The sequence below is a fragment of the Apiospora hydei genome (genome assembly GCF_038363865.1).
Source record: "Apiospora hydei strain CBS 114990 chromosome Unknown utg000004l_segment0_segment0, whole genome shotgun sequence".
NCBI classification, from domain to species: Eukaryota; Fungi; Ascomycota; class Sordariomycetes; order Amphisphaeriales; family Apiosporaceae; genus Apiospora; species Apiospora hydei.
Genome location: NW_027117363.1, coordinates 4,169,653 through 4,197,486, shown reverse-complemented (window position 1 = coordinate 4,197,486; position 27,834 = coordinate 4,169,653). Strand labels below are relative to the sequence as shown.

Sequence of the window (27,834 nt, the reverse complement as noted above, 5' to 3'; positions counted from 1 at the left end):
TTCCACAATATGACCCGATTGGACCATAACGAATAAATGGATCGTTATGTGCCTATAATATCCGAGCTCAAGCAGCTTGCAGCCGACAGTAGATATTTGTTTCTCTTGATCTTTAATGTTTTCGTCAGTAAGCCGGACATCCTTCTTGGGCACGACGGAAAGCACCAGCGAAGAAATCTTGCATCGCAACATAGTGGTACAAAATGCCACCAAGCACGGCAACGTGCCATAGATTGTGGGCGTTTCCGAAGTAGTCGAATGCACCGGGGCACCAGCGTTCTGGGACCTTGCTTGCGTAGATACAAGCACCGAGAACATAGACGCAAAGAGACTTGACCAAGTTGGAACCGGTATAGAACTCCCAAGCCCATTCTGGCCCTCTGGTGAGAATGATTTGGAAGACCGGCAGGAAGCCAGTCGCACCAAGCCCAACAAAGAAACCGACACGCAGCCAAGCCATGTCGGATCTGTTGAAGAAGGGGTGCCAAGGCATGACGACACCTAAAATCCCGAGAGCGCCAGTAGCTACGATGTAAGTCCAGCGGCTAATCGGTTCACAGTAAAATGCTGTATACTCCGTTGTCATGATCGAGGCGGCGATCAACAAGGCGATGCCTGTGTAATCGACACACGCGAATCGTTTGAGTAATGTTTGGTCGGCAACGCAGTTCATCGTGTGCCATATCGTACTGCAAACAAGACATTTGCAAGCTGCAAAGAAGAAGAGCGCCGCGATGAAGACATCGGTATTGGAGCTGAGGGAGAAGTTGGGCGAAGTTGGGTAGAAGTAAAAGGCTATAGCCAGGACCAGGATGAGGCCTAAAGCATGAGTCCAGATGTTGACGCTCTCGTTGGAAAAGTTGAACATGGAGCGAACACAGCCCAGCTTGGTTTCGCTGAATCGATATCCCTTCAGGATATGAGGGTTGACTCTCCAGGGAACGGGGAGTTCTTCGTACTTCAGGAGCCCGTGTCTTGCGCGAGCAACGGCATGCTGCACATGTTCTTCGACGGACTCGGCGGCACGTTTTGCTCTTTCGATGCCTTCGTCTACCACGCCGCGCGCACGCTCGAGACCTTCGTCGACAACGCGGCGTCCCTCGTCCATTAGACTGCCTGCAGCCCCGGCGGCATTGGCGAGTCCCTTGTCCCGGAACTTTAGCGCGCGGGCTTCGTATTCGGTGAGCATGGTGTCCATCAGTTCGATGCCGACTTTGGCTTTTTCATTGACCGATTCCGCCGCTACCAATGCTTCGTGGTACCTGGCATCCAAAGTCTCGACCATCACTTGCAGCCTCTTGCGGCCTGCGCCGATGACCTCTTCCGAGACCTGCGAACATCTTGCGCGGACTGTCTGTAAAGTCGCATAGGCTCTCGATATGCTTCCGTCAAACGTGCCCTCTCCAAAACTTTCCAGATATTCTAGACGTCTTTCAAGTTCCGATAGGAACAAGTCGACCTAGCCAAAGTCAGCACTTGAGCACTCTTATACCGAGCGGATCCACGAACCTTGAGTAGCAACCCCTCCTCGCCGTCCATAATGTGGTTGACTATGGATTTACGCCTGGGGATGAAGAAGGAATGTCGCCTACGTTGGCGCGGTGCGGTTTCTCCAGAGGGAAGAGCGGAAGACGTAGCTTCGGTTGGTTCCTCGGAAGGGCCTAGGGCGAAGGTCGATGTGCACGCCATGTCGGTGGTGGTGGGGTGTGAGATGCAGATCGAGAACTACAGCAGATGGGGTGCAACGGTCTTCTTATGTACCGAAGGGCCTAGGCGGAATAACCGTCGGTGACGCGGGCAGACAAGCCCAATGAGGAGGGAGGATGCGGAGTTTGTACGTCGAGTAGGTATTTGTGCCGCAGTGCCGCTGGACTCGTGCCGGGGGATTTGTGCCGGTGAATGACGTCTGGAGTGTGCAACGGGGCCTGGTGCGGCTACCGAGGACCAATGGCTGAGACTGATAAGCCGGGCGCTGGCTGTTGTGATGATGCCAAGGATTGCAGGAAGAGAGGGAAGAGGAAGGCCAAAAGCAACAACATGGAACGAAGGGGTCATCCGAAGGGGTCATCGCCCTGATTCACATGCATAAGTAAGGCAAGGCAAGGCAAGGCAAGGCAAGGCAAGGCAAATCAAATAATAACAAACCCAAGCACCACCTGCTGGGTAAGAGAGGGCCAATTGGTCGGCGGGGGCGAACTATCTCAGGTATCTTAGTGGGGTCTCGGAGGTGTCGGATTCAAGCAGAAGATTGGTGGTTCAAACTCAACAAAATCAATGCGCTCGCTCTGCAGCTTGGTGAGATCCGATGTTTCCTTTTTCTGTTTTATCTTTTTCGCGGCAGCAACGCCGAGTCGATACATAGGCGCCTGCATCCCTCGCGGCATGGAAAAATTCAGCAGCACTCATGTACATACATCAATGTATACACCAATAGTTTGGGTACCTACTTATATAAGGTTACTCAAATCAGTACATGTATCACCATGAGACGTCAGGCTGGACGTTGCATGTAGAAACGGCAAGCTCAAGCCTCGTCCGGAATAAGAGACGAGCCAAGAGCCGGAGGCAAATCTCAGCTGCCTTATTGCCCATTCGCTGGCAGTCTGGTTGGTTCCTCTCACTGGCCTCTCTGGTCCCTTGAATGAGCGAGCCCCACTGGCAGCTATTAACCCCAACTGCGCTTTTGGGCAGTACCCCGGTCTATCAAATTGACCACTAAGGCACAACCAATCAGCCTCGAGTTCCTATCCCCACATGGAAAAGTGAAGCTTAGTAACCAACACCGGCCAACCACTCGTGCGTCCAACGTTCGTTCAGCTTGACGCCGGCATCTGCAATCGACGCTTGATTCTGGCCTTTGCGTTCACCTGGGCAAAGAGGAAAAATCCGTTGTCGCTTCGCAACTCGGACTGGAAGTCGATTTCAATGGTGATAATCTAGAACCGAATCTCGCGGCAGTCCCAGCTGGAGATATCCTTGATCTCAAACCGGGCAAACGAACGTCACCGTCGCTTCATTCCTTTCTTCCGGGCGCGGCTCTACAGGGACAAAAAACTGTCTTGCAGATCATATACACCGGCGCCATGTCAACCGCCGAAATGGTGACAGACCACAACTTGGTGTCGGTCCTGGACGCGTCGCGCGACGCGCGCCAGCAAGCACTCGCCCTCGTCGACCAGATCGCAGCTATCGGACCACTCGAGAATGCCTCTGCCGCAGACCAGGCCGAGGTCTCGAGGCAGCAGAAGCTTCTCATCACCAACCTCGCCCGGCTTCGGGGCTTACACCGCTCTGCGCAGTTTCGAGGCCGGCACGTCAAGCAAGAGACGGCCGGCGCGCGTCAGGAAGTCGACCGCCTACATCTCCAGCTACAAAATCTATACTACGAACAACGACATTTGCAAGGGGAAATCGCGGCTTGCGAGTCGTACGAGTCAGTAGTCACCAAAGCCTCTACTCTAATTCACCATTCGTCAAGTGCGACGTCAAGCGACAACCCACCACCTGGCAAAGTTGCCTATGCCCTTGACGCTCCTCAGCTTGCGCATGAGCTAATCCAGTTGCAAATTAGCCACACTTACCAGCAGTTGCCATTGGTACCCATCGAAGAGTTTCTCGCGGCTAAACCGGAGCATGCGAACGACGACGAAAATGCCTTGATGATTGCCCGAATCGAGCATGAACGCATCGAGCGTGAGACCCTAGAGCAGAAACGTATGGAGCTCCTGAAGCGAAAACAAAAACTCATCGCCGACAACAAGAAGCGCAAGGATGACCTTGCCAACCTAGACAAGGAGCTCGAGAAGTTCATCGACGTAGGCGCCCAACAGAGACCCATTATCTTGGTGTACATTGATGCTTACAATATCTGCAGGCCGCCAAACCCATTCAGAAACTTTTTGAGAAGAACATCTCATCATGAGTGCGCTATTCTCCTCACGAACCGTACACACGAAACCCTTTGCCGAATATTCTGCGAGTTACACTTTAGGGAGTCTACCGACGAACTCAGGTAGAAGAATCTATCTGTAACAACCAACTACTACGCTCACGACTGCGATAAGATTTATCCAAGAGCAGTGTAGCCATGCTCGGCAGAACGCCAAATCGGGCGCTGGGGCATTGAAGAACGCTCTTGGCACGAGTTTGGGAAGAAACTCGTTATCTTGTGCTACTACGGCCAACTCAAATACAAAGAATCAGGGATCCTGCTGACATCCACTTATAGAGTCAAGCACACCTTGCTTTGTGTTTGTCTAGTGAGTATGTATGTCTTACTCTTGATGGGTGGAGGGTGGAGGCGACGGCCTTGCCACATTTTCCCAGCGACAAACTTGAGCAAACGTGAATTGCTCACGGGGTTTGTTGGTTGCAATCTCGTTGATTCTTATACAGAGAGTTTCGAAGAAGGATGATTACCGGAACGGCATCTCGGCCTTTGCCTGTCCGTCACATAGTAAGCCTTTCTGGCCGGAGAGACAATGTCCCGAATTTCTTGATATGCGGCTAAGGACTGAGGATCTTGGGAACTCCATGACTGATGATGATCGAACTCGGCTCAGCCCTTGCTAGGCTCTTGGATGTCCGGCGTACATCCAGCGAGGAGAGATAAGATATTGGCAACCGATGATCTGATAGTGCCGGAACAAGTGAATGAAAGCACGGGAGACTCATCAGGCTCAGTTGTCACTTGAATGAATGCCCTTGAGGCGATCCTTGGTCCCACCCACCTATCCGTTGCCTGATGCTAGGCGTATTGTTACGACACATGTTCATCACATGGCCTGGTCCGAGGTGGTCCTAGATGGCCTTTATCCATTGAACCTGTCTCATCTCGCAGCCAAGTACTCCATACTATAAGCCCTACTGAATCGACCATGTCAAGCGGTGTCGAATGATTCAACCACGTGCTAAATAAAGCCCGTGAGGTTTAAGGAGCCTCTAAGCACAATCGTCATCGTACCTAACTCCAAACAGGAATAGAGCTTGTGGGGGAGTCTTGGGACTGCATACTGCTCCCAACCCCGACTACTTACATATGACTCTGCGTAGACGCAACCACTTGTTGACACTCGTTGGGCGATCAGGATCAGGATCGGGAACGGCCAATGGGCAATCTCCAATGCAACACTTTCTTCTCACACCAAAGCCTTGCGAAATGGATTCCAGACCAAGCATGCTTCTTGGAATGGAGAGGGTTGTTCTTTTGGCCGGATCGGGCAAGCCGTTGGAAGGACACTTACAGGGGAGTGGACCGGGCCCCGACACGCCCGACTCTGGGATACGACATTAGACTGGCCTTGGCAGTCCGCCTCGCGCGCGCGCCGGGACGCATTGTCGGAAGGTAATGTCGAGATGCGATTGAATCTCCCTAGTGTCGCTCTAGTCTTCTGATCTAGCGCCAGCCTCGGTCGACGAGGAGAGGCCAGCCAGAGGACCTGGAAACTTTCCGGGTAATGAAGGGATGGTCGGCGTGTTACCGAAAACTACATGGCCTCTCATGTTTCCCTCTCTACCGTTTGATTAGACCCATCCAATTTGCAGCCGAGGGAATTTCTGGGCGAATCAGGGCCGGGGATTTAGCACGATGGCGGATCGAATTTGGGGAGATGAAATTAGCTTGCCCAGCTCGTGGGCCGTCCGTGGGCATGCTGCAAACTGGGGTAATCAGGGAGTGGGATGTTTTTTCCTTTGGTTTTCCTCTGCCCGCCCTCTCGTGCCCTCCCGTGCCCTCTCGTTTGTCGCCGCCCGATACCGATAGGCATTGGCAAATCTTAAACGACAGCCTGGATGTTTCCGTCTGTGACCCCGTCTCCCTTGCTTATTAATGCAAGCAGCACGCAAGGAACCTGGGAAATTTCCCGTTTCCCCTTTCCTGTGCTTCGCTGTCCTTCCCGTCACGTCACACAGCCAAAAAGAGGCAGCCAACGTTACCAGCCACGAGCAGGCAGGGGAACCAAACCAAACCCGCAGCATCTCTGACACCCTTTGAGACCATTGGCTATAGCGCACGCAACGCAACACTGCAGATCCTCTCTCAGCATGAGTAGCGTCGGCCACTCTAGGCAGACGCATTGTTTCTTGGAGGATGAAAGAGTCGTAGAGGGTCGCGGAGAGTCGCAGAAATCCTCCCACGCCAGGCAGGCAGCCGTTTAGCAAAGCGGACACCTGTATGCAAAGCCTCCTATCAACTGTACTTATACACAGGCCCCTCAGCTGTATGCAATACTAATGGGTCTCGCGGCGTTGGGTCGAATATACATACTTTAACGTCGAAAGAATTGGAGTGTCGCAAGGCAACCCCTAAAAATACCACTTACCTTGCAAGGGTATCTCTCCACAGGTTTGGGCACTGCTCGCAGCGAGGCTCTTTTTCCTTCACCACGTCTCTACCGATGTCCACTGTATTTTGTATAGTCGCCGATGGCCACCCCTATGATAATGCAATTATCGGGTGGAATTGACCATTGACCATTACGCGTGGACAGCAACGAAGTTCGGGACCTCGCAGATACTGATGGGCACAATGCAGGTCTTGTGCTCCAGTAGGCCGCGTTCACCAAGATATATATTTTCGGGCAAAATCGCGGTGCGGAATGTGAGTTGACGCCAAGAAGTCTATGAATTCTGGTTTTGTCATGGATGTCAACTCGAGCTCTTGGAGGCCAGCACGAAGAAGGCCAATAACCGTAGCCAGCGCGAGGCGATTGGATGAGGATTGGCTCGGGACCCCAAGTGGCTAAGCACGGCAAAGCCACCCCAAGAAGCTTGGCCGCTTGGCCTACGTCGGTCTGCTTGAACTGTCGAGCTACATGCATGTGTGATGTCGAACTGCAGTAGCGAGATCCCAATCCCATTGAAGGGGAGCAGTATGTACAGTGCATGGTCCCCACAGCGCCGTGGTGGACTTTCGGTGGGCGTGTGTGTGCTGACTGCATCAATGGAAGTACATAGTGCAGGCCGCGCCTGTGGGATTTCCTACATACTGTATTACTTTGTCCACTATTCCGACACGGTGAAGGACGATAGATTATGTAGGTATTGGCTATAGTCAACATTTTGATCGCCCAGCAGACAAACTACTATAGATCTATTAGTCATTGCTAGCTTCCAACTAGATGCTATCCAAAGAAGCGGTTCAATGGAAGGAAGCTATATAGAATACCGAGATAGGCGCACTTCTAGTGCTCTCTGGCGTGGCTGGTTGGTAATGCCGTGTGTGGAAACATTGATTGATCAAGGACGTGAACATTCCGCGCATTAGGTGCACCGCAAATAGGAGGTATGCATGCTTTGAGGAAAGTCGCGGTCGCCGCGGAATGGAAACACCACCAAGGGCTAGAATTCCTGGCTAAAACGACCGACAGGCTCAAGCGTAGGCTTAATCAAGCCTTAAGCGCAGGCAGAAGATGATCTCGGGAGATAAAAGGGGACGACATGCTTGCAGGACGGACACATTCCCTTTTGCTTGATACGAAAACAGACCATAAGCTGCCTGAAATCATGATGGTCAATTCTCAATTCGAGAATAGGGCATGCAGTCATGTTATGTAGGCACTTCCCACTCGGCCCAAACGGCCTTGTCACCACTATTAATGTCCGCTTGCATTGCATGCAGTTTGAGGATATGATTACCTTGTGTATTGTACGTACAGGTAGGTAGGCCTGTGTACAGGACAGTATTAGACTGTGGGCTGGCCTAGAATTGGGCAATGAAACATGCGGGGCTAATATGCACATGCAATTCATTCTCACTGCATTGTCACAGCCCTCCTCCTATTTACACCTTACAAGAAACGAGTAAAGGGAACACAGAAGGAGCAGGGAGGCACGCATCGTCATCACCCGACGGCCCGCAGCCGACCTGCCCCAAGCATACATTCATACTTACATGGATGTTGCTACCAGAGGGAGTCTTGCGTTGTAACAATGACGGCAGAGTACCGTCTGAGAGCACCTGATGGACCAGTGCCGTGCACCGATATGGCAAGATGAATAGACAAGTGTCGCAGAAAGGCGGCGTAACAAATACGGTGTGGCTCTGGGGGGCTGCTTCAGATGATCAGCGAGGCCGATCTCGAACCTCACCATTACTGTAAGTGGTGCTGAGCCCCCTGCCGGCTCGCTTCAAAATAGAAGTCGCTTGCATATATGGCTTGCTGGTTGGTTGTTGGGTGGCTTATCCCTTCCTACGCGCGAGCCTTGCTAGGGGCACAGCCAAGGCGCTTGTCTTTCCTATCTTGCGTGCGTTCCAAGCTGGCTGGCCCTACCTACCTACTTTACGGCTCTCGTCAGCGAAGAACAAGCTACACCAAGCTACCTTGACTACCTAGGTAGCTAGTTTCCTTCCATGGCATTGCACTGGGTGCCGCACTTCGCGTACGTAATTGAGGCTATACGACTATTTTGAGTGACCAGTTGGTGATGAGGTATGATCCCGCATGCGTGCCACCCAGCCTATCGAGGCATCCTATCAGTTGTGCTTGAGACCGACAACGTCATACCGGCGCGTCAGCACACCGTAACCGAGCTGGCTGACGGCAAAGCCAGCCAGCCAGCCAGCCAGCCAGCAATGTCGCGGAATCTGTAACCGCGGGGAATAGGCCTTGTATGAAGTTGGGTCTGGTATCGTAGTATCGGTTCACCGAATGCAGCCGCACGCACACACGAAGAAGCAAAATATCTGTCAGGAATCGAGCTTTGGTCGCCCGACATGCGTTCCATCATTGGCTGTCGTCGTACGGAGGGCTCGTTCATCCAGTCCATCACCTGCAATCGCCAAACGACCGACCGCGGATCCCGAAAACGACGAAACTTTATTGGAGAATCCTGTTGTACTTGTAGTGGGATGATACCAGCTCCAGCTCCAGCTCCAGCTCCAGCTTCGGCGCCTGCGCCTGCGCCTGCCCATGTTTCCGTTGCTGCAAACACGTTGTTGCTCCCGCGATTTCACGCGGCGTTGCCAGATAAAGATGGGATAAGTCAGTCTGCAACAGGGAGGCTAAGGTTGGTTTTAGGGGGCCGTCAATGACTGACAGAAAACAAAACAGACAGACTGGGCTCGTTCGTCCCCATGTTCCAAGTCCAAACCTAGAACGCCGAAGTACTGAGTGCTAGCATAAACATCAATGCCTGATTGCTGCATTCAGCAAGTGAGTGCACGTCGTTAATACAGTGTGTGCATACTGTAACGTGCTATTTATTTAGTGTTTTAGTGAGATAACCCCCTACCACCAGGCGGCTGTGGCACGCTAAAAAAATAAGCCAGCACCTGTCCTCAACATCCCAGTTCACTCAATGCCATCCGTCCATAGCAGCAAGCAAGTAAGCAAGCATGCAGCAGCGGTAGCAGCAGCAGCAGCAGCAGCAGGCGAGACAACATATTACATGTACTTGCCTGCCGCATGGCAGTGAGAATCGTAGCAAAGTCCAAGAAAAGCCCACAACATCCTCCAGTCCATGAATCAGTCGCATGGGTGTCCCCTTTTCACCGTTTCCGTACAGCTTCTCCAACTACTACGATAACTACATGTACTTGCTACCACCGCTGACCGACAACGACAGCTAACCTCGGGCGCGTGAGCAGGAAAAAAAAAGAAGGAAGTAAAAAAAAAAAAAGGACCCTGTCCCCAGCTTGTTGTTGATTCCCGTAATAATTATCCCCTTTTGGGCAGCCTTTCTTATCCTCTACATATCCAAATTTCCCTGTGCCCCCTGCTACGTTCCTAGCTGTGGAACCAGTGAGAACATCAATTGACTGCAAGCAGAGAGTTCCTCTCCACGACGGTACCTGCCAGTCAGCCCCCAATTTTAATTATTGCCTGCCTGCCTACCGCGTGCTACCTTGGCCAGCACCGCGACAGAGAAGAAGGAATTGAAGAATTAACTTCGACTCGCGTGTCAACCTGGAACTTCCAGATTTCCACACCCTATCAGCCTATCTCCAGAAAGGGACGACACCGCGATATGAGGAATTAGAGAGGAGAAGGGAAACGAAAAGGAAAACAAGCGAGACGGAAGAGCGAGAGGCCAGGCTGGAACAGTTTACACCCTCGAGATTCGTCAACCCATCTGCAGCCTCCGACCGACAGACGCCCGCAGCGAAAAAATAGCGAGTTGAGCAGCAGCAACAGCAGCAGCAGAGGACGCAGCCGACTCCGCCGCCCGCTCCAGCCCAGTCAAAAAATAGCCTGTACAAATATCCCACATCCCCTACCAAACTAGCCTGGCCAGCCTGGGTCCTGCGCCCCGATTTGCTGCGTACTAAGAGCGAGTACATGCCTCCCCTCTAGCCGCACTGGGCTTGATCTGGATCTCGAACTGGGACCGCTTCCTCGAGCAGTCGGTTTGTACCTACGAAACGGCGAAATACCACCCCTACCTCACATACAACCCACACCTTGTTTCCTCCCCGTCCCTATCATTTCCCGTGCCAACTGCTCGATTTACTACGCTCTCTCCCCTCCACATTCCATTTCTTTTCTTTCTCTCTATCTCCCGCTACTGCCTGTACTGTCTGTACTAGACCGTAGGTATCAAGACGCCGGCTTCCTCTTCCTGTGTGGTCTCTTCCGCTCCTTTTACCCATTCCCTTGACCTACACCACAGCTTGTCGCGCGTCTAGCCTACCTACCTCGCAAACCCCTTCTGCCGGACACGCATATCGCCAACAACACATCTTGCCCGCCATGACTCTCTTCGGCTGGTGCACGCGGCGTGCAGGAGGGCTGGCTATGATAGCTACCATCGCTCTGAGCTACTGGGTCATCACAAGAGAAGCAGCCACGCCAGGATTTGGCTACATCAAGTACTGGCAGACGAGCTCGCTGGGCATCGCCGGCTCTTCTGTCGCCTCTGCTGCCACTGACGCCGCCACTGGCAGCACGGGAGCCGGAATATGGACGACCATCTTCGCCTACTACTGCCTCTTCATCCACATACTCGTCACCTGCTTCCCGATCCGCTCCTGTTGGTCAATTTTCGATCTCACTCGCAGCTTGAAGAAAATGGCGCGCAGCAAGGCTCTTCGGGACATCAAGATGTCTCACCATCGACGACGAGGCTCCTCCACTTCGCTTTCTAGCTCTGAGACGTTGACCTCTTCCCGAGATGGATCTGCATTCTCCTCTAGCACCAGCAGCGAAGCTGGCGATTTCGAACTCGACATGTACACAGATGGCGATGCTATCGACACCGACAACATCATTCATGCAATTGTTATCCCCAACTACAAGGAGGAAGTCGACATTCTGAGGGAGACGTTGGAAGTTCTTGCCTCTCACCCCCAGGCGCGATACACCTACGATGTAAGTTTACCATCCAGTCTGGTTTGCCTGCAGCTGTACCTGCTCGCTGTACAATCGAAACGACAATCAGTCCATCATCCATCCCGTCTACGGAGTGGCGCATTGATGCACGATGATGAATTGGAGTAGTCAAGGGTGTCCAGAGCCAGTTTTGGCGGAATCGCCATGAAAGCATTTGCTGATACGTCTATTACAGGTCTACCTTGGTATGGAACAGCGCGAGCACAACGTCGAGCTTAAGGCCATGAACCTCATCCAAGAGTTCGCCAAGAAGTTCCGGTCCATCGATTTCACGCTGCATCCTTCCGACATCCCGGGCGAATCTCCTGGGAAGGGAAGCAACATGGCGTGGGCCGCACGCAAACTCAGTGAGAAGTACCCCTTGGCTATGCGCAAGGATGTCATTGTGACTGGAATTGACGGTAAGACAACCTACCACATGGAAAATTGAGCAGCAACTGACACGATACGGTGAATTAGCCGATAGCCATTTGGCTTCAAACTACTTTGCTCTGCTTACCAGCATGCACTTGTCGCACCCTGAAACTGCCACCACGACCCTATACGCCGCCCCCATTATTTTCGACCGCAACGCTCACAACATCCCCGCTGTCGTCCGTGTTGGCGACATTCTCTGGGCCGGCGCCGGTATGTCTGGTCTTTACAACGGTTCAACGATTGCTCCGCCCACCTCTGTCTATTCCGTGCCACTTCAGCTGGTGGATCGCGTCGGTGGCTGGGACAGTGATGCCGAGGCTATTGGCGAGGATCTGCATATGTACCTGAAGTGCTTTTTCGCGCTGAACGGCAACCTGACCGTCCGAACCGTGCTCAGTCCGGTGAGCCAAACTAATGTCAAGGGCGACGGCGGCGAGGGCGTTGGTGGAGTGTACAACGACGTAAAGGCACGATACAAGCAGGCCCTCCGACACATGTGGGGTGCTCTCGATTCCGGTTATGCCATTCGCAAGTTTGCGGAGGTGTGGCAGGAGAGGAAGCACACTTCAAGAGCTTTCCGCCCACTTCACATGACCATGAGCGACCCTTCTGATGATTATATTCCCCAAATCGATGGCCTCAGCCCAGAACAGACCGTCGAGAGCGGTATCTTCTCGGACGTCACTACGGATACGCTGAAGGATCCCAACTGGGAGCGCATGCTCTACCTCGCCCATCGCATGTTCGAAGCTCATTTCCTGCCTGTGCAGATGACGATTTTGGTCATCGCTTCCACGCTGTACATCTGGGTTACAGAAGGAAACTCCGATCCCCATGGACTCGCATGGATATTCGACGTCTGCAATGTGCTTCGTACCCTTGGTTTCATGGAAGTCGCCTTGAATCTCTTCCTATACGAAAGGTTCCATCGAGCAAACGTCGCCAACCGAGAGCGCGAGATGACCGAGGCTGGTATTGCCAAGGGCATGTGCTTCTCGCATCGCAAAGTTAGCAGGAACTTTGTTGACTACCTCATGGTTCCGCTTGTGGCGCCGTTATACGGCGCTATTCCCGGCGCCCAGGCGCAAATCTGCCACTTTTGGACACAAGACCTAGTATACACCGTGAGCAAAAAGGTGACGAGGCAAAGAGCCAAGTCGCTATCAGCTTCTGCCATGGTGTAACGGGTCCGTTCGCTTGTGCATGTTTTGGGTTTGGGTGTATTTCTTGTCTAGGTCAATTTCAGGCAGAGAACTGTGACCTGGCTTTTTATTTTCTTTTCTTTGTTCGATTCGCTGCACACCATTTGAAGACCGATCCCGGCGACGTTTAACTCGACCTTTATCGATAACGGCTCCGAGAAGCGTGTAAATAGAGGACATGATGTTGATATGCATGGCATGGCATCGGCATTGGCATTCTAGATATGGAGGGGTAAACTTATCTGGGCCCTACGGAGTTCTCGGAGCAATTTGCAGGAAAATGATGATTTCACATCAATCCTGCCGGCATTCGTTTTATACGGCACGAAGGGAGCGCGGCGCCACTGGCGAAACAATCGCGGAATCCATGCGCAGCGAGCGCCATCGGCTCGACGCAAGCATGTGTGTCCACGCGGGCAAGGGGCTAGCCCGGCAGAGTTCGAAGAGGTCGTGACGCTCTCGAATGGGCAAGCACGTCGACGTCTTCGAACTAGCCCTATAATATCTAATACTTGTATAAGAGCAGGAATGCGACGGGCAACACTGTTGTTGGAGGCAGTATCGGGACAGATCCATTGAGTATAATGGAGGGTCTCCCAGCAAGTAGCGGAACTGAGGGTTGATCAGCAAAACCCAGCTGTACAAAGATAAAGAATATCTTGTATCGTTCGAGAACTCGATCTAAGGCAGCCTTTGTGTACATATGCTAAGCTCGTCTCGAGACGAATCGATACGACATGATCAATGAAGAAACATGTCCAATATTAAAAGTCAAACTTTTGTCCTTTCAAACTTGATCACGTAGAGAATTGCATGGTATCCGAAAAAGAGGACTCACCACTACTAATCAAAGTTTTCACCTTCTATGAGACGTCGGCGCTCCCGCGGAACTTGATGGCGATGAGATGACATGTAGGTGTCTACCGTCTACCTTCTCTACGGCCCAAGTCCGAGACTCGACGGAGTTATAACCTGAGCATAGCCAATCATCTAACACCGTTAGCGGACCCCACCCCAGCGTCACACTTACACCGGGCCCAGCCGGTGATGTGAGGATGGTGGCGCGAAGTTCATGTAGCCATGGTGTCGTGGTGCTGCATGTTCCCGGTTTAGTGGGAATCGTCGAGATGGGCATTGCCGGTCTTGAGGCCAGTTTAAAAGCAGTCTCATCTGCTTCAAGTCTGGTTCAAGACAAACGCACTGCACTCAGCCTGCTCGATATACACGTGAAAGCCCTCTCACTTTCCCCTCTTTATACCTAACCTGGTACCAGCTCGCGCGAGTCTCCTCGATCGACCATGGGCAAGCAGAATGTCGTCCGCATTGGCGTCTTCATACCAACCGAATGCCAGCTCCTAGACGTCGCCTGCATCGATATCTTTGGCACAATGTCGCACGAGTACATGTCGCTGGTCGCGGGCCTCGTCCCCCAGGCGGTCATTGATCTCGCGCCCTCGGTGCAGATTTCGTATATATCCGGTGGTCCGGAACCTGGCCCTGCCACTGCTGATAGGGAGTCCCTGGTCTCCTCGGGCCATACCGTCTCTGCCAGCCAAGTGATCCCCCTTACGTCGGGCATGAACATCCTGCGCACGCATCACTACTGGAAGCTGCCGTCAGGGCCGGGAAGTTCGAGATCGTGCTGGTGCCGGGGCCGGATCCCAGCACGGTGTTGGACGCCGGTGCGGCTGAGTGGCTGCGGCGTCAGGGTGAGGTTGAGACGACCGATATTCTGTCGATTTGCACGGGGATACTCATCTGCGGCGAGGCGGGGCTGCTCAAGGGCAGGACGGCGTGCGGGCCGCGCGGGCTCCAGGAAAAGATCCGCGACAGGTTCGGCCCCGATATCGTCTTGAAGGGCACGGAGCTTCGATGGGTCCAGGACGGGCGGCTTTGGTCAAGTGGTGAGTCGTCACAGTTTTTTCCTTATTCTCCTTCCTCTCGTTTCCCCTGTCGTTCTACCGCAGCCCTGGATCGGAAAGGAGAAGAAAGTAGGAAGAAAAAGGAAATACTTGCCAAAATTAGGGAGAATGTGCCCCAGTCTACCTTTATGTAACAACAGTCCGGGGGTGTTGGGCCATATGGGATGGTGGCCGGCAGACAGGATGACAGGCTAGTGCCCGAACCTTCCGACATTTCAGATGCCGATGGTTTCTCCCTTGCTTCTCATTTGTTCACACGAGCGAAATCCTGGGCAGAAACTGCTGCCACCCTTTTTCTTTTCTTTTTCTTCTCTGCCTTCCCGCACTTCCCCAATAGACCAGCCGGAAAGCTGGGTTGGCGAATGTAGCTGACACCCCGGTCGGGCTTCTTGTGTGATGCAGGTGGCGTGACCAATGGAAACGATCTTGTGGCAGCCTATGCCCGGCAGTCCCAGCACTTCCCGGGTCCGGTTGTTGAGGTGGCTCTCGCCATGACAGACACGGGCGATCGAGCGCAGAAGTACAGCCAAGGACAGACGAGTTTCGTCCTGGGCATGGTATGGAACATCTTGGGTGCGGCCTTCTTGGGCTTCTGGCGTCGGAAGTAGTGAGAGGCAGAGAGGGGAGAGAGAGAAGGGACGCACAGAGGGTTGGGGTAGTAGGAAAAGCTGGGCAAGTGAATGCGGTGTAAGCTTGCTTGTGAGCTGACGGGCCAGTGATAACGTGATCGAGCTGCTTATGTGTTTGATTCAACGCTACGATCATGGACCGTTCACGTCCCGCTTCCCGGTAGTTGGATGACGAATAGATTCACGATCAGAGATGTGGTGGGTTGCTGGTGGCGTGACCTATAGCAGCAATTGTTCAACTCCTCACTCACGTCCATAGACCCCAGCCCAGCCCATGTTCATGTTGGTGGACTAGTATAGTAGGTACTTACTTGGCTCTCTCGTCCTAGCTGTGCCACTTCCAGCGCATTGAGGACTGAAATCAAGCGAATGCACTCGCAGGAATTCCAGGAAGGGGTTTTCCATTTCTTACAGGCATTACAGACATATCCGTTATAGGTGGCCATCGCGACTAAGAACTCTAATCATTTACCTATTCAATGGGGCAGGTCTTGTTAGGTCAGGTCAGCGTTGGGCGAATGGCGACGGACCAATCAGCGATAATACCCAGCGAGACTTGCAGTAAAACAAGCATGAATTGTTCTATTCTGGTACATACATGAGGTACCTAAGTTATGCCCAGGAGAACATTCCACCTGAATTGTTAAGAGGCATAGCTGCCAACTTCCCTGGTTCTCGCCTGCCCAATAGTCTGAAAGGTTCAATATAGCAATTGAGTCCCGAGGTTGTATAGTATTAGATATGGCGGTGAGCGGCACGCAAGATTGGTAAAGCAACAAGCCACATGACAAAGCTTTCACTGGTGCCTAAATACTGTGCACCGGAACTCTGGCGATGCCGACTGTACGTATGAGAAAACTTGAGTCAGGTCGTGGGAGGTGTATGGAGGGTGGTGGAATCAATACGCCTGGCCTGGCTGCCTTGAGTACTTCTTACTTGCATTGAATATGTACAAGTCAATCCTATATGTACATCGTCGGCGTTCGACAGTCATTGATAAATCTGGAGAAAAAGAACTTGGGCTAGGTAAGGTAAGAGTCCCTGGAAAAGGTTAGTTTGTTCGGGTGGGGGCCTCAGGTGCCCGGGCAACCAGTCTTTTTTTTCTTTTTCTTCTTCTTCTTCCTTCTGTCCTACCTACTCGTCCTGCTCGTCTGCTCGTCTCATAAAAGGCCCATTTAGCGGGAAGGCGGGCTTATCAGTCGCAAGAGTGGAGCCGGCAGACGGCCTTATCGAAAAAAGTTTCTATTTGGCAAGCCTCGAACAGTACCAAAAACTCGACGAATGCTTCATCATACCCTCTTCCGTCCCATTGAACATCCTTCTTTTTCTTCTTCCTCCCCTCCCCATTGAGACAGGCATTCATCCGAAAACACCATTCGCTTACATCCTGCTCTTTCACACATACCCAATCCTTCTGTAACTGCTGTCTCTCCCGCTCTCGTCACAATGTCTGGAATGAAGACTGTCGCCCTCTATGGCCTGGAGGTCCCTCCCGGAAGCGTCCTGATTCCTGCCATGATGGAGGATAGCTTCCCCGATGCTTCTGTAAGTCGCCCTATGCTGCTCACTGCCCTCCTACCAATTCCCGCCCAACAGTGCTACTTGCGCCCACTTGCGCTTGCCCGCATGCAGTCAAGCGTCCCAGCCGACTAACATGACAACCAGTTCCGCATCACCATGGCTGCCCTCGACCCCACGGAGGAGCCTGAGGCTGATGAGGATGGCAAAATCCCCTCCATCCCCCGCTCCACCCTGAAGATCGTCCGCCAGAGGTATCCCGACATGGACAACGAGGTCGATGATGAATACCTTGAGTCGCTCGTACGTGGCGCTTCCGACGACGATGAGGAGGACTCCGACGAGGAGGAAGAGGCCAACGGTGGCCCCAGCGATCCTTCCAAGTCCAAGAAGGCGAAGCAAGCTGCTGCCCTCAAGAAGCTCATTGCCGCCGCGCAGGAAGAGTCCGATGAGGAGATGGCCGATGCCAAGACCAACGGCAAGGCCAAGAAGGGCAAGCAGCCCGCCACTTCGGACGACGACGAGGACGATTCCGAGGACGAGGATGACGAGGATCTCGATTTGGAGGAGAACGTCATCTGCACTCTTGACACCGAGCGCGTAAGTCACGGAGCACACCTAACCACGTCCACCTTACGAAAATCTTACTGACCATGAACAGAACTACCAACAACCTCTTGACATCACTATCAGCCCTGAGGAGAAGGTTTTCTTCATCGTCCAGGGTACCCACACTGTTCACCTCACCGGCAACTACATTGTCGATGCTGATGACTTTGACTCGGATGAGGAGGATGAGGAGGATGGCGAGTACGATGACTTCCCCGAGGAGCTTGAGGCCATGTACGGTGAGGGTTCCGACGAGTCAGAGGATGATGAGCTCGACGGTCTTGAGGACCCCCGTGTCATGGAGATCGATGACGAAGAGGAGGCTCCCAAGCTGGTCGCCGCTGATTCCAAGAAAGGAAAGAAGCGCGCTGCTGATGAGGAGGCCGAGACGCTCGATTCTCTGATTGCCAAGTCGGACGCCAAGCTCAGCAAGAAGCAGCAAAAGAAACTGAAGAACAACAAGGGCGATGCCGTCGAGGTTGAGGAGAAGGCCGCCAAGGAGTCTCCCAAGGACGCCAAGAAGGTTCAGTTCGCCAAGAACCTCGAGCAGGGTCCTACCGGTCCCGCTGCTGATAAGGAGAAGGAGAGCGGCCCCAAGCCTGGCATCAAGGTTGTCCAGGGCGTCACCATCGATGACCGCAAGATCGGTTCCGGTCGTGCTGTGAAGAAGGGCAACAAGGTTGGTGTTCGTTACATTGGCAAGCTCCAAGATGGCAAGGTTTTCGATTGTAAGTTCCAAACCGACCTGTTCCATGATTGTGTGCATCGCCGCTAACCTACTCATAGCCAACAAGAAGGGCAAGCCTTTCCAGTTCACCGCCGGCAGTGGTCAGGTCATCCGGGGCTGGGACATCGGTCTGATGGGCATGGCCGTTGGTGGTGAGCGTCGCCTGACGATCCCTGCCAACCTTGCCTACGGCAGCAAGTCGCAGCCCGGTATCCCCGGCAACTCGACGTTGGTGTTCGACATCAAGCTGTTGGAGATCAAGTAAACTTGACGTTTCCGAAGCTTCCTGTGCGGTGTACATTGGATGGGCGCGGTTTTTATGACGTCAGCGTGCCCATCTCCTTGACGGATTCCCCATTCGTGGCTGTACTCTATTCCATTGCGACTGTATCCGTTGACAGTCTAATATGTGGACTTTCTAATCTCCTTGCCACACTATTCACGATTTTCCTAGAAACAAACGCAGCGCTGTGTTAAGGTCTCCGACCTGCGCGGGTCTGCGAGGATCCGGTCTACGGACACGGTAGGCAGACATTGTCACAAGGGATGACGAGCTCTGCATTGCATTGCATCAAAGGCGTATGAAAAGTTGATTTTTGGGATCTGGGTTTCTACACTTGGTATTTTCGTCGCCTTGTTTCCTAGGCTAGCGCAGATAGATTCATACCAAGAATTACTCGATGACTTAGGTTGCCATGTGTTCACGATGGAAGGAGCAAAGAGACCGCCGAGCAGGGCAGTCGCTCCCAGTCCTTTTGCGTCTCCGCGCGCCCAGTAGCGCAGGTCTAGTCGGAAGGCGCGCTCTCAATTGTAACAGCCGTGATATTTGGACAGGTAGCTTGCATTGCCCAGGACGCAGTGAAGCGAGACTTCACTCTCTTGCAGGCAATTCCCCACTACTCCGGAGCCAGCAGGATTGGGGGCATCTTATCATCGACGCTCATCTGGCATTTCTTACAGTCATTATCACCAAACAGTATTGTGCAGCAGCAACGTCTTAGCTAAAGAGGCCGCCCCATGACCGGCTGTAGCCATGAAACGGAACACTGCTGCACTCAGCAGCCGCCCATCTGCACAAGTGGATTCGCAGGCAGTCGACTCCTCGTCGTCAGTGTCTGCGACCGGCGAGCCCCCACGAAAGCTACGACGGCAAGGCTCGAGGATCAGATCAGTTCTTCGCTCCTTGACGAATAGTGGTAAGAGCCCAAATTGGCCTCGCTATGGAGATGGGAGGGAGTATTTGTGTGGGCTAATTAGTAAATATACCACCAGGCACTTCGCTGCATGAGCGTGCCAGCCCCCAACCCAACTCACCGACACCGGTATACGAGAAGAAGTTGTGCCACCAAGACGATGGACTACTCAAGCGTTTTTCCCTCTCTGGGCTGCAGTCTCCATTCAAACCCACCGCCACCGTCATTTATCACAAGCCTTCCAGACCAAGATGCTCCATCCGTTCTATGGGAAGGCCCCAAGAGCAGGATATGCCGCCGTAGTTCAGTGGCCTAGAGCACGGCCTCGACACCGGAAACCCACAGTCCTCAGCATCCAATAGCAACAGCAACAGCAACAGCAATAGCAACACAAACTCGAGTGGCCGATACACAGGCCACCCAATCGAACCTACCGTCACGCCAGCAACCTCTTTGGACTCGAAGGCCTCGCACCAGGATACCAGCTCGACGGAGAAGAAGCCCAAGGCAGCCAGTGTGCTTCGCCGCGAAATTGCACCCGAGATCGACTCGAGTCCAGACTCGACGCTGGAACCAATAGAGGAGACTGCCCTAGATCAGCTCAACCCAACCGTCTTGACGGTTGAAAAGGCCTCGGCTGCCAAGATCTATCTAGAGACGTATTTCAATGAGGCTCTTACAAAGAACAGCCCAAGATCCTTACGTCTTCAACTCCTTGAGGCGGATCTTTGGAGTAGACGCGAGGAATTAAGTCCCCCGAAAAGGACTACCGGCGCCGCTTGTTCTACAAGCAAGAGACGGACCATTTGCGCGAGACGCGCGTGCTGAAAGCCAAGAGTACCAGCGTGATGAGAGGCTTGCACAACGAACTGACTGACCGGTATAAAGTACTGAAGATTCTAGGCAAAGGCAGCTTCGGTGTGGTTAGGCTGGTTAAGGAGAAGACCAGCAACGGCTTTACCAACCAACTCCTACCGTACAAGAAGCCGGTCTACGCCATGAAGGTGATCCGTAAGTCTGCAATGCTGCGAACAAGCCAAGAGGGGCACTTGAGGGCGGAGAGGGACTTCCTGGTCTCCTCTGAAGGTTCCAGATGGTATGTACCCGACTCCTGATACGCAACGAGAAGATCGTGCACATGGGCTAACGCGGTAATTGGTAGGATTGTGCCACTGATCGCCAGCTTCCAAGACCCTGCCAATTTGTACTTGATCATGGAATACATGCCTGGGGGCGACTTTCTCGGTCTACTCATCCGTGAAAATATCCTGAACGAGCCAGTGGCCAAGTTTTTCATTGCCGAGATGATTCTTTGCATTGAGGAGGCACACTCCTTGCGTTGGATACACCGTGACATCAAGCCGGACAATTTCTTGGTGTCGGCTACGGGCCACCTCAAGATATCCGATTTTGGTCTTGCCTTTGATGGTCATTGGTCGCATGACACAAGCTACTATCACACGCATCGCTACAGTCTTGTCCACAAGCTCGGTCTCACGATCGAGGGTAATGCCGTTGACCGATCTGAAGGCTTCCAGGGCACGCTCAAATAGGCACAGAACGTGGCTGAGGCCATGCGGAAGCATGAACGTAATGTGGCGGAGGACGATTCCACTGCCACAGAGCCGGAGGAGCCTCTCTTGAACTGGCGAAACCGTTGCGGAAACCGACAGTCCGCTCGATCAGTGGTCGGGACTAGTCAGTACATGGCACCCGAAGTTATTCGCGAGGGCGAGTACGATGCCAGATGTGACTGGTGGAGTCTTGGTATCATTCTGTACGAATGCATCTACGGCCACACCCCTTTTCTGTCCGAAGAAGGCGGTCGTCAGGAGACAAAACGCAACATAGTCAACCACGAGAGAACATTTGCCTTTCCGCCACGTCCGGTCGTTTCACGCCGCTGCATGGACCTGATGGCCGGCTTGGTCCGCGAGAAGGAAAGTCGTCTCTGCTCGAAACGCTACCATGCCCGGGATTCCCAGTCATTTCCAATCCAGCCATTTCGCTCGTCTCGTCGCCAGTCGAATCGTGATTGGAATGGCCGATCGGTATATCCGCACGATGCCGAAGATATCAAAGCACACAAATGGTTCCGTGGCATCCCTTGGGACAAACTGCATACGGTCCAACCACCATTTGTGCCTAAAATATCCAGTCTCGAAGATACACATTATTTTGACGAAGAGGAGCCCATTTCGGATTGGTCCGAATCGCAACCAGATACCGATTCCTGTTCCTTCCCACCAAATTCCGGCCTCGGTATTGAAGGCGGTACAGCGCCCATTGCTGAACATGACACTGTTCGTCTACTAGACGGACTGACCACCAGTATCCCCACGATCCCCCTTCCTGTAAACACCAATGCCCCTTCGCTAGCGGCTGTTTCAGCCCGATGTCCACGCCGAGTGGAGGCAGTGCAGAGACAGCTGGCGGCGTACCCCAAGGTGGTGCGCAACATGATGACGCGTTTCGTCGAGACGCCGTATGACTCGGCACGGTTGAAGCGCATTGATCGGGAGATCGAAACGCTGACGGCGAACCCGCAGGAAGTGGAACAGCTCAAGAAAGTGGTGCGAACGTACGGCCGGAAGGAGAGGAAGCGACCGCGAGACCGTCTCCTGCGAGACCGGCATACCAAAGGCATGGTGCTTGAGGTGCGGAAGCAGAGTGCCTTTCTTGGGTACACATGGAAGAGACGGGGCAGCAATGTGCTCGGCGATGCTCAGAACAATGCTGTCGAGGGGGTGGTAGGCGTCGTAGGGAATATGGAACTGGATGGTTCGCCGATGGCAGCATGGCCTCCGCGGAGAACTCGATTATAGGAGAGGCATGAATTGATGGTACCAGAGAGCCGGCAACCATTGCTCGCTTGGGCAAAAATCATATGAAATGGAATGACTATGTTGGTGCTCAAAGCGTTGAGGGATACTAGTCCCCCGACGAGCATCGATTCTTACGAAAACGGGGATGCTTGAGAGTGGGAGTACGAGCATGAGGGAAGGATAGGCATGAGCATCACTATAAAGTTGGAGAGGAGGTCAAACAGACTTAAAGCCTTTTAATTATTCCCTAGTCATTATTCATTAATCGACGCCCCTTTCGGCACCTATGCTTTATTGGATCACACTCCTATACATGACGGTGTGATGTGTGGCATACAGGCCTATGGGGCCGTTGCATGTCTATGGGCTTACACGGATACGTCTCCGTCAAGAAGACGAGTTCCAGCGTCAGATATACACAAATATGTTGTTTCCAAAATAATGACTAGTCCAGGAGAACTTTGGAGAGGGATATGGGAGTAGGCTGGTCTTAGCTTCCGTACGCCCGCTACCAGCTCGTTTCCTCGCGGCCCTCTTTCTTCATGAAGCCGGCCCCCCGGCACCCGACGCGTGGGCCTTGGCGTTCATGATCTCCCACTCGAACTCCTTGAGCGCGCGCATCTCGGAGCCGATGAAAAGCAGGGCGATGAGACCGTCGATGGTGCCGGCCACGAGGCCCAGGCTACTCAGGAGCATGAGGATCAAGGCAACGTAGTTGTGGGGGCTGAACCAGACCCCAACGTAACAGGCCAAGGTCACGCCGACCCAGGCGAAGAAGTGGTGGCTGCGCCAGCGGCGCTGGGACCGCTCGCGCGCCATGTAGGCCTGCACGACGGCGATGATCTCGTCGTAGGTCGAGGGCGGCAGGCGCGCGACGGGCTGCGCGGCATCCTGGAGCTGGGCCTTGTAGGAGGTGGCGAGGAGGTGGTCACGCAGCGTCGTCGTGGACTTTTGCTTGTTGTGGCGCAGCGGCAGGTGCGAGTCCGAGGCCGTCGGGGTCTGCAGGTAGATGCCCGCCGTCAGGAAGGCCTCGGGGATCTCGGTGGCGCGGGTCTCGGCCATTGAAGTTGCGTCGTCGCCGCCGCCGCCATCGGCGGGCTTCAGGTGGTAGTCGCTGTCGGACTTGGCGGCGAGGCTCTGGTCGTTGTCGTTGTTGGTGGAGGACTTGGCAAGGGCGGCTGTGTTTTCGTGGGACAGGGGATTAGAGCCGGGTGACGGCAGCGACGAGTGGTGGAGGATCAGCGTCGCTTCGACGGAGAAGTGGTCGCTGAGGCTGCAGCCGAGTTCCGGATGGCGCTGCAGCATGCCCACGCGCGTGTCCTTGACGACCCATCCCCAGCCCGGATGACGCTCGCTCTCGCTCGTGCCCGACGAGACGAAGATGTAGTCGAGCCGCTGGCCCCTTGGGTCGGACGTGTCGGGGGCGACGGTGACGTCAGCGGGGCGCTTCTGCTGCTTCTTGGGCCAGCGCCAGGTGTTGTAGGCGTTGTTGCTGGTCGCGCCGTTCTCGCGGATGTTGAACTCGGCGGTGGGGATGGGCCGGCGGCGGGCGCGCTCGGCGTCGTGCTGGGCGGACCCGAGCGACGAGTCCGGGTGCAGCACGCGCCAGACGTCCCGGACCGGCGCGTGCGAGGTCAGGATGCGGTGCTGGAGCGAGAGCGGCACGTCGTTGAAATCCCCCAGGGCGACGACGAGGTGGCCCCTCTCGGCGGCGCCGCGCACGAGCTTGGAGAACTCCCAGGCCTGGGACAGGCGATGTGCCGAGTAGGTGTCTACGCCCTTCTTGTGGTCCTCATAGGCGGGATGGGTCTGGAGAGGAGGAAGAAGAAAAGAAAAGGGAGGGTCAGCCTTTCAAGCGGCTTCTGGTAAAGTGGCCTCGGGAGGAAGGCGAACGGGACCCCCAACTTACATGAGTGTTGAAGACCTCGACCACCTCGTTGGGCCCTTTGCCGTAGCGGATGCGCGCACAGGCAACGCCCTTGCCGACGAACCAGTCGCCGCGGAAGAAAGCGGTGGGCCGGCCGTTCAAGGGATAGCGGACCATGGAGCTTTCTTGGATGGGCCATCGCGACAGGATAGCCAGGCCGCCGCCGAAAGCGCCGCTGTGGTAGAACTTGCCATAGGGCAGGACGAAGCGGGTGGCACGGCGGATGGCCTGGTAGTCTTCCTGGGTCCAGCATTCCTGGAGGCCTACGATATGGGGCGCCGGGTCCGAGGCGGCGAGGGCCTGGCCAATGGCGGCGAGACGGGAGGCGCGGTCTTTGGAGAGGTACAACAGGCCCCAGCAGTTCAAGGTCACGATGTTGAGCTCGGTCAGCTCGGCCGGGAGCGGGAGGGAGGAGTCCATGACGGCGGGGACGGTCCGGAGCGGAGGGAACTGGACTGTTGTCACGGGGCTGGGCTGGGTTGGATCGGATTCCCTTGTTACGGGGCTAGCACATTCAAGAAGGAAACCAAGTCGGGACGGATGGTGGTATGGAGGAGAGTATTTAAGACTAAGTTATGTAGGTATGCATGTATAGAAATCAACCACTCTGACAGGCAGGCCAGGGACCATCCCCAGTAAAGTCCAGGGATGGGGGATGGGGGATGGGGATAGACAAACCTCAGGTTCGTCTGGTCTACGGTCTACCGTACAATAAGGTTAGTTCCCAGTGGCATGGTTGCATATCCGGAGATGAGCTGTCGTGACAGGGTTGATGATGGATGGATTTGCGTGTTCGCATGAAGTACCGAAGGACCCTCTAATCCTATTCTACTGCCAGTGAGGTCAGCGTCCCCGCAACAGCACAGAGCCTAAACCTAAAGGGCCTAAAGGTGGGTAAGCTTCCAGCCTTGTCCTCCATTCTACAGCGCTACCAGACAGACCGCCAGCACCCAAGGTCAATTGATTAGCACATGCCGTTAGGTTAGTTCATGCTACATACCTACATACCTTCATACATTTTTCGGACAAGGCTGCGGACTGGGAACTTTGGCTTCAACATCTGGACATTCTCCAAGGCTACCGAATTAACTCGACACAACAAACCTCGAGATCCTGCGTCCTTGCTCTGTCGCAAGTGCTCTTAATACTCATCCCACCCAGACTCGAGAAGCCTGTCGGTGTCGCCAACATATTTCCATCTCGATAGACTGGGATCCTCTGTCCACGCCATCTACGCACATCACGATACTAGGGGGGAACGCCCGCAGATTTACCCAATCCGATCCGATCCGATCGAGTTGCCCACATGGCAGAACCGGACACATCAGTGGCAGATGTGCCAGTCGCTGCCCCTCCTTCAAAGCGGCGCAAGGTCCGCCAGGAAGACAGTACAGAGTCCACCCCGCGATACGATACCCCCGACGACAAGGACGGCAAGGACAGCAAGGACAAGGACGACAAGTCCGCCTTGCGTGTCTCGATACGGGAACGCCAACCAGATAGCCTGTCCGCCAGCAGAAGCCCTAGCCCGAAACGTCGCGACAACTACTACTCGAGCGACCACGACACATCGCGTAGTCGATCGAGGTCTCGATCGAGGTCAAGATCACGCTCTACTTCCAGATCCCACTCCGACTCTAGGTCGCGGTCGCGGTCGCGGTCCCGCTCGCGGTCAGAATCAAGACTGAGATCCAGATCGAGATCGAGGACGAGGACAAGGTCGCCTACAGTCTCGCGCTCCATCACCCGCTCGCCCGTTTCTGGCGACCCAACCCCGTTTCGCACACCCGCTGCCGACGTCGACATAGCATCCGAGCCGCCTCAACCGCGGCAGCCCACGAAACCCAACTTCAAGCCCCGCCTCATCCTTGGCGGCCACCGCAAACCAATCTCCCAAGTGCGCATTTCGCCCGACGGCAGGTGGATCGCCTCGGCATCTGCAGATGGCACCATCAAGATATGGGAGGCGTCCACGGGGAGGCACATTGAGACGCTGGTGGGTCATATGGCCGGCGTATCGGCCGTGGCGTGGTCGCCAGACTCCAAGACGTTGGCCTCGGGCTCCGACGACAAGGCAATTCGCTTCTGGGATAGGGTCACAGGGCAACCTGCGAGGTCGAGACCCCTGCTCGGGCACCACAACTACGTCTACTGTCTTGCTTTCTCGCCGAAGGGCAACATCTTGGCGAGTGGAAGTTACGACGAGGCCGTATTTCTGTGGGATGTGCGCGCGGGACGGCTGATGAGGAGTTTGCCGGCGCACAGCGACCCAGTCAGCGGCATCGATTTTAGCAGGGATGGGACCTTGGTGGTCAGTTGCAGCACGGATGGTTTGACGTAAGTTTTTTCTTTCTCTTTTTTCTCTTTTTGTTTTCTTTTCTTTTCTTGGTTGGCTCCCTTTCCTCTTACCCCTAATCCGTTGAAGGAAACAAGAAACCGCCCAGCTAACGACGATCACGCCCAATCACAGGCGGATATGGGACACGTCCACCGGCCAGTGCCTTCGCACCATGGTCCATGAAGACAACCCGCCCGTGACCTCGGTCTGCTTCGCCCCTAACGGCCGCTACCTCCTTGCTTTCAGCATGGACTCGTGCATACGCCTGTGGGACTACGTGAGCGGCCAAGTCAAGAAGACGTACCAGGGTCATACCAATGCCGGGTTTAGCATTGGGGGCTGCTTTAGCGTGGTAGACGAAAAGGCCTACGTGACTGCGGCCTCGGAAGACGGAGACATCGTGCTCTGGGACATCAAAACCAAGCAAATCGTCCAGCGTATCGAGAAGGCGCACGACGGCGTCTGTTTCTGGGTCGATGTGCACGGCGACACCATGGTCAGTTGCGGACAGGACGGCAAGATAAAGGTGTTCCGGCACCGCGGCCCGCTCGAGGAAAGCAGCATGGCCGCTGTGGCTACCACGAGCGAAGTCCCGAATGGCACCGGAGACTCGGCTGAAGTCGCTGTGCCCGACACCATGGATGTGGACCAAGACCAGAGCCGGAGCATCTCGCCCCTAAAAACAGATGCTGAGATCAAAAACGAAGAATCGTAGAATTCAGCATGAAGAAGGTCGATTGCCATTAAAACCGGCTGCCTGTTGGTGGCCGGGACTGCTCACAACTCCATAACCAGGAGATAGTTTCCTGGTCATATTGGACATTGGGTAACTAGGTAATTAAAGGGCATAAATGCTACTAATCAAGGGGCATGTGATGATCAATAGAGTAAGCGTCCATAGGCTCGATTCCTTCATCAACCTCTGTAATGCAACAGAGTCGAAGTCGGTGCCACTAACAAGCAGGAAAATGGTGTTTGGTCTATCGGAATCCAGGAGCAACCTGTCACAAGAAGCCCCCCTGTTTGTTGTAGACTTTAGAGGTCGAGATTAATTTATATACCTAAATCCAAGGCACTCCCCATACTTGTATACACTTGCTTTCCCTACGCGCCATCCGAAAGCATGAACGAACTGGCGATCTCCGGTACACATCTACACAAGAGAAAGCAATTAAACGATATGGTATTCTTCGGAAGCTA

General features: G+C 54.1%; 9 protein-coding genes across 9 annotated transcripts; 7 read left to right on the top strand and 2 right to left on the bottom strand.

The window, feature by feature from the left end:
- Window positions 1–124: 124 nt before the first annotated feature.
- Window positions 125–1,689, bottom strand: PG997_003855 (adipor-like receptor-like protein; the record flags this gene model as incomplete). Its single annotated transcript, XM_066808170.1, has 2 exons — window positions 125–1,459; window positions 1,510–1,689. The coding sequence occupies 2 exons, from the start codon at window positions 1,687–1,689 to the stop codon at window positions 125–127; spliced, it is 1,515 nt and encodes a 504-aa protein (XP_066671788.1).
- A 1,394-nt stretch (window positions 1,690–3,083) lies between these two features.
- Window positions 3,084–3,922, top strand: PG997_003854 (uncharacterized protein; the record flags this gene model as incomplete). Its single annotated transcript, XM_066808169.1, has 2 exons — window positions 3,084–3,815; window positions 3,875–3,922. The coding sequence occupies 2 exons, from the start codon at window positions 3,084–3,086 to the stop codon at window positions 3,920–3,922; spliced, it is 780 nt and encodes a 259-aa protein (XP_066671787.1).
- Window positions 3,923–10,688: 6,766 nt separating this feature from the next.
- PG997_003853 (sphingomyelinase family) lies at window positions 10,689–12,928 on the top strand (the record flags this gene model as incomplete). The annotated part of the gene is made up of 3 exons (XM_066808168.1): window positions 10,689–11,306; window positions 11,503–11,728; window positions 11,787–12,928. 3 exons carry the CDS (start codon window positions 10,689–10,691, stop codon window positions 12,926–12,928), a joined length of 1,986 nt encoding a protein of 661 aa, XP_066671786.1.
- A 1,316-nt stretch (window positions 12,929–14,244) lies between these two features.
- Window positions 14,245–15,476, top strand: PG997_003852 (class I glutamine amidotransferase-like protein; the record flags this gene model as incomplete). The annotated part of the gene is made up of 3 exons (XM_066808167.1): window positions 14,245–14,403; window positions 14,460–14,850; window positions 15,271–15,476. The coding sequence occupies 3 exons, from the start codon at window positions 14,245–14,247 to the stop codon at window positions 15,474–15,476; spliced, it is 756 nt and encodes a 251-aa protein (XP_066671785.1).
- A 1,467-nt stretch (window positions 15,477–16,943) lies between these two features.
- Window positions 16,944–18,616, top strand: PG997_003851 (FK506-binding protein 4; the record flags this gene model as incomplete). Its single annotated transcript, XM_066808166.1, has 4 exons — window positions 16,944–17,042; window positions 17,163–17,615; window positions 17,677–18,352; window positions 18,411–18,616. 4 exons carry the CDS (start codon window positions 16,944–16,946, stop codon window positions 18,614–18,616), a joined length of 1,434 nt encoding a protein of 477 aa, XP_066671784.1.
- Window positions 18,617–20,392: 1,776 nt separating this feature from the next.
- Window positions 20,393–21,097, top strand: PG997_003850 (uncharacterized protein; the record flags this gene model as incomplete). Its single annotated transcript, XM_066808165.1, has 2 exons — window positions 20,393–20,640; window positions 20,707–21,097. 2 exons carry the CDS (start codon window positions 20,393–20,395, stop codon window positions 21,095–21,097), a joined length of 639 nt encoding a protein of 212 aa, XP_066671783.1.
- A 21-nt stretch (window positions 21,098–21,118) lies between these two features.
- PG997_003849 (Serine/threonine-protein kinase) lies at window positions 21,119–22,369 on the top strand (the record flags this gene model as incomplete). The annotated part of the gene is made up of 1 exon (XM_066808164.1): window positions 21,119–22,369. One exon carries the CDS (start codon window positions 21,119–21,121, stop codon window positions 22,367–22,369), a length of 1,251 nt encoding a protein of 416 aa, XP_066671782.1.
- A 540-nt stretch (window positions 22,370–22,909) lies between these two features.
- Window positions 22,910–24,716, bottom strand: PG997_003848 (uncharacterized protein; the record flags this gene model as incomplete). The annotated part of the gene is made up of 2 exons (XM_066808163.1): window positions 22,910–24,217; window positions 24,279–24,716. The coding sequence occupies 2 exons, from the start codon at window positions 24,714–24,716 to the stop codon at window positions 22,910–22,912; spliced, it is 1,746 nt and encodes a 581-aa protein (XP_066671781.1).
- An 886-nt stretch (window positions 24,717–25,602) lies between these two features.
- Window positions 25,603–27,349, top strand: PG997_003847 (WD repeat-containing protein; the record flags this gene model as incomplete). Its single annotated transcript, XM_066808162.1, has 2 exons — window positions 25,603–26,633; window positions 26,767–27,349. 2 exons carry the CDS (start codon window positions 25,603–25,605, stop codon window positions 27,347–27,349), a joined length of 1,614 nt encoding a protein of 537 aa, XP_066671780.1.
- Window positions 27,350–27,834: the final 485 nt, after the last annotated feature.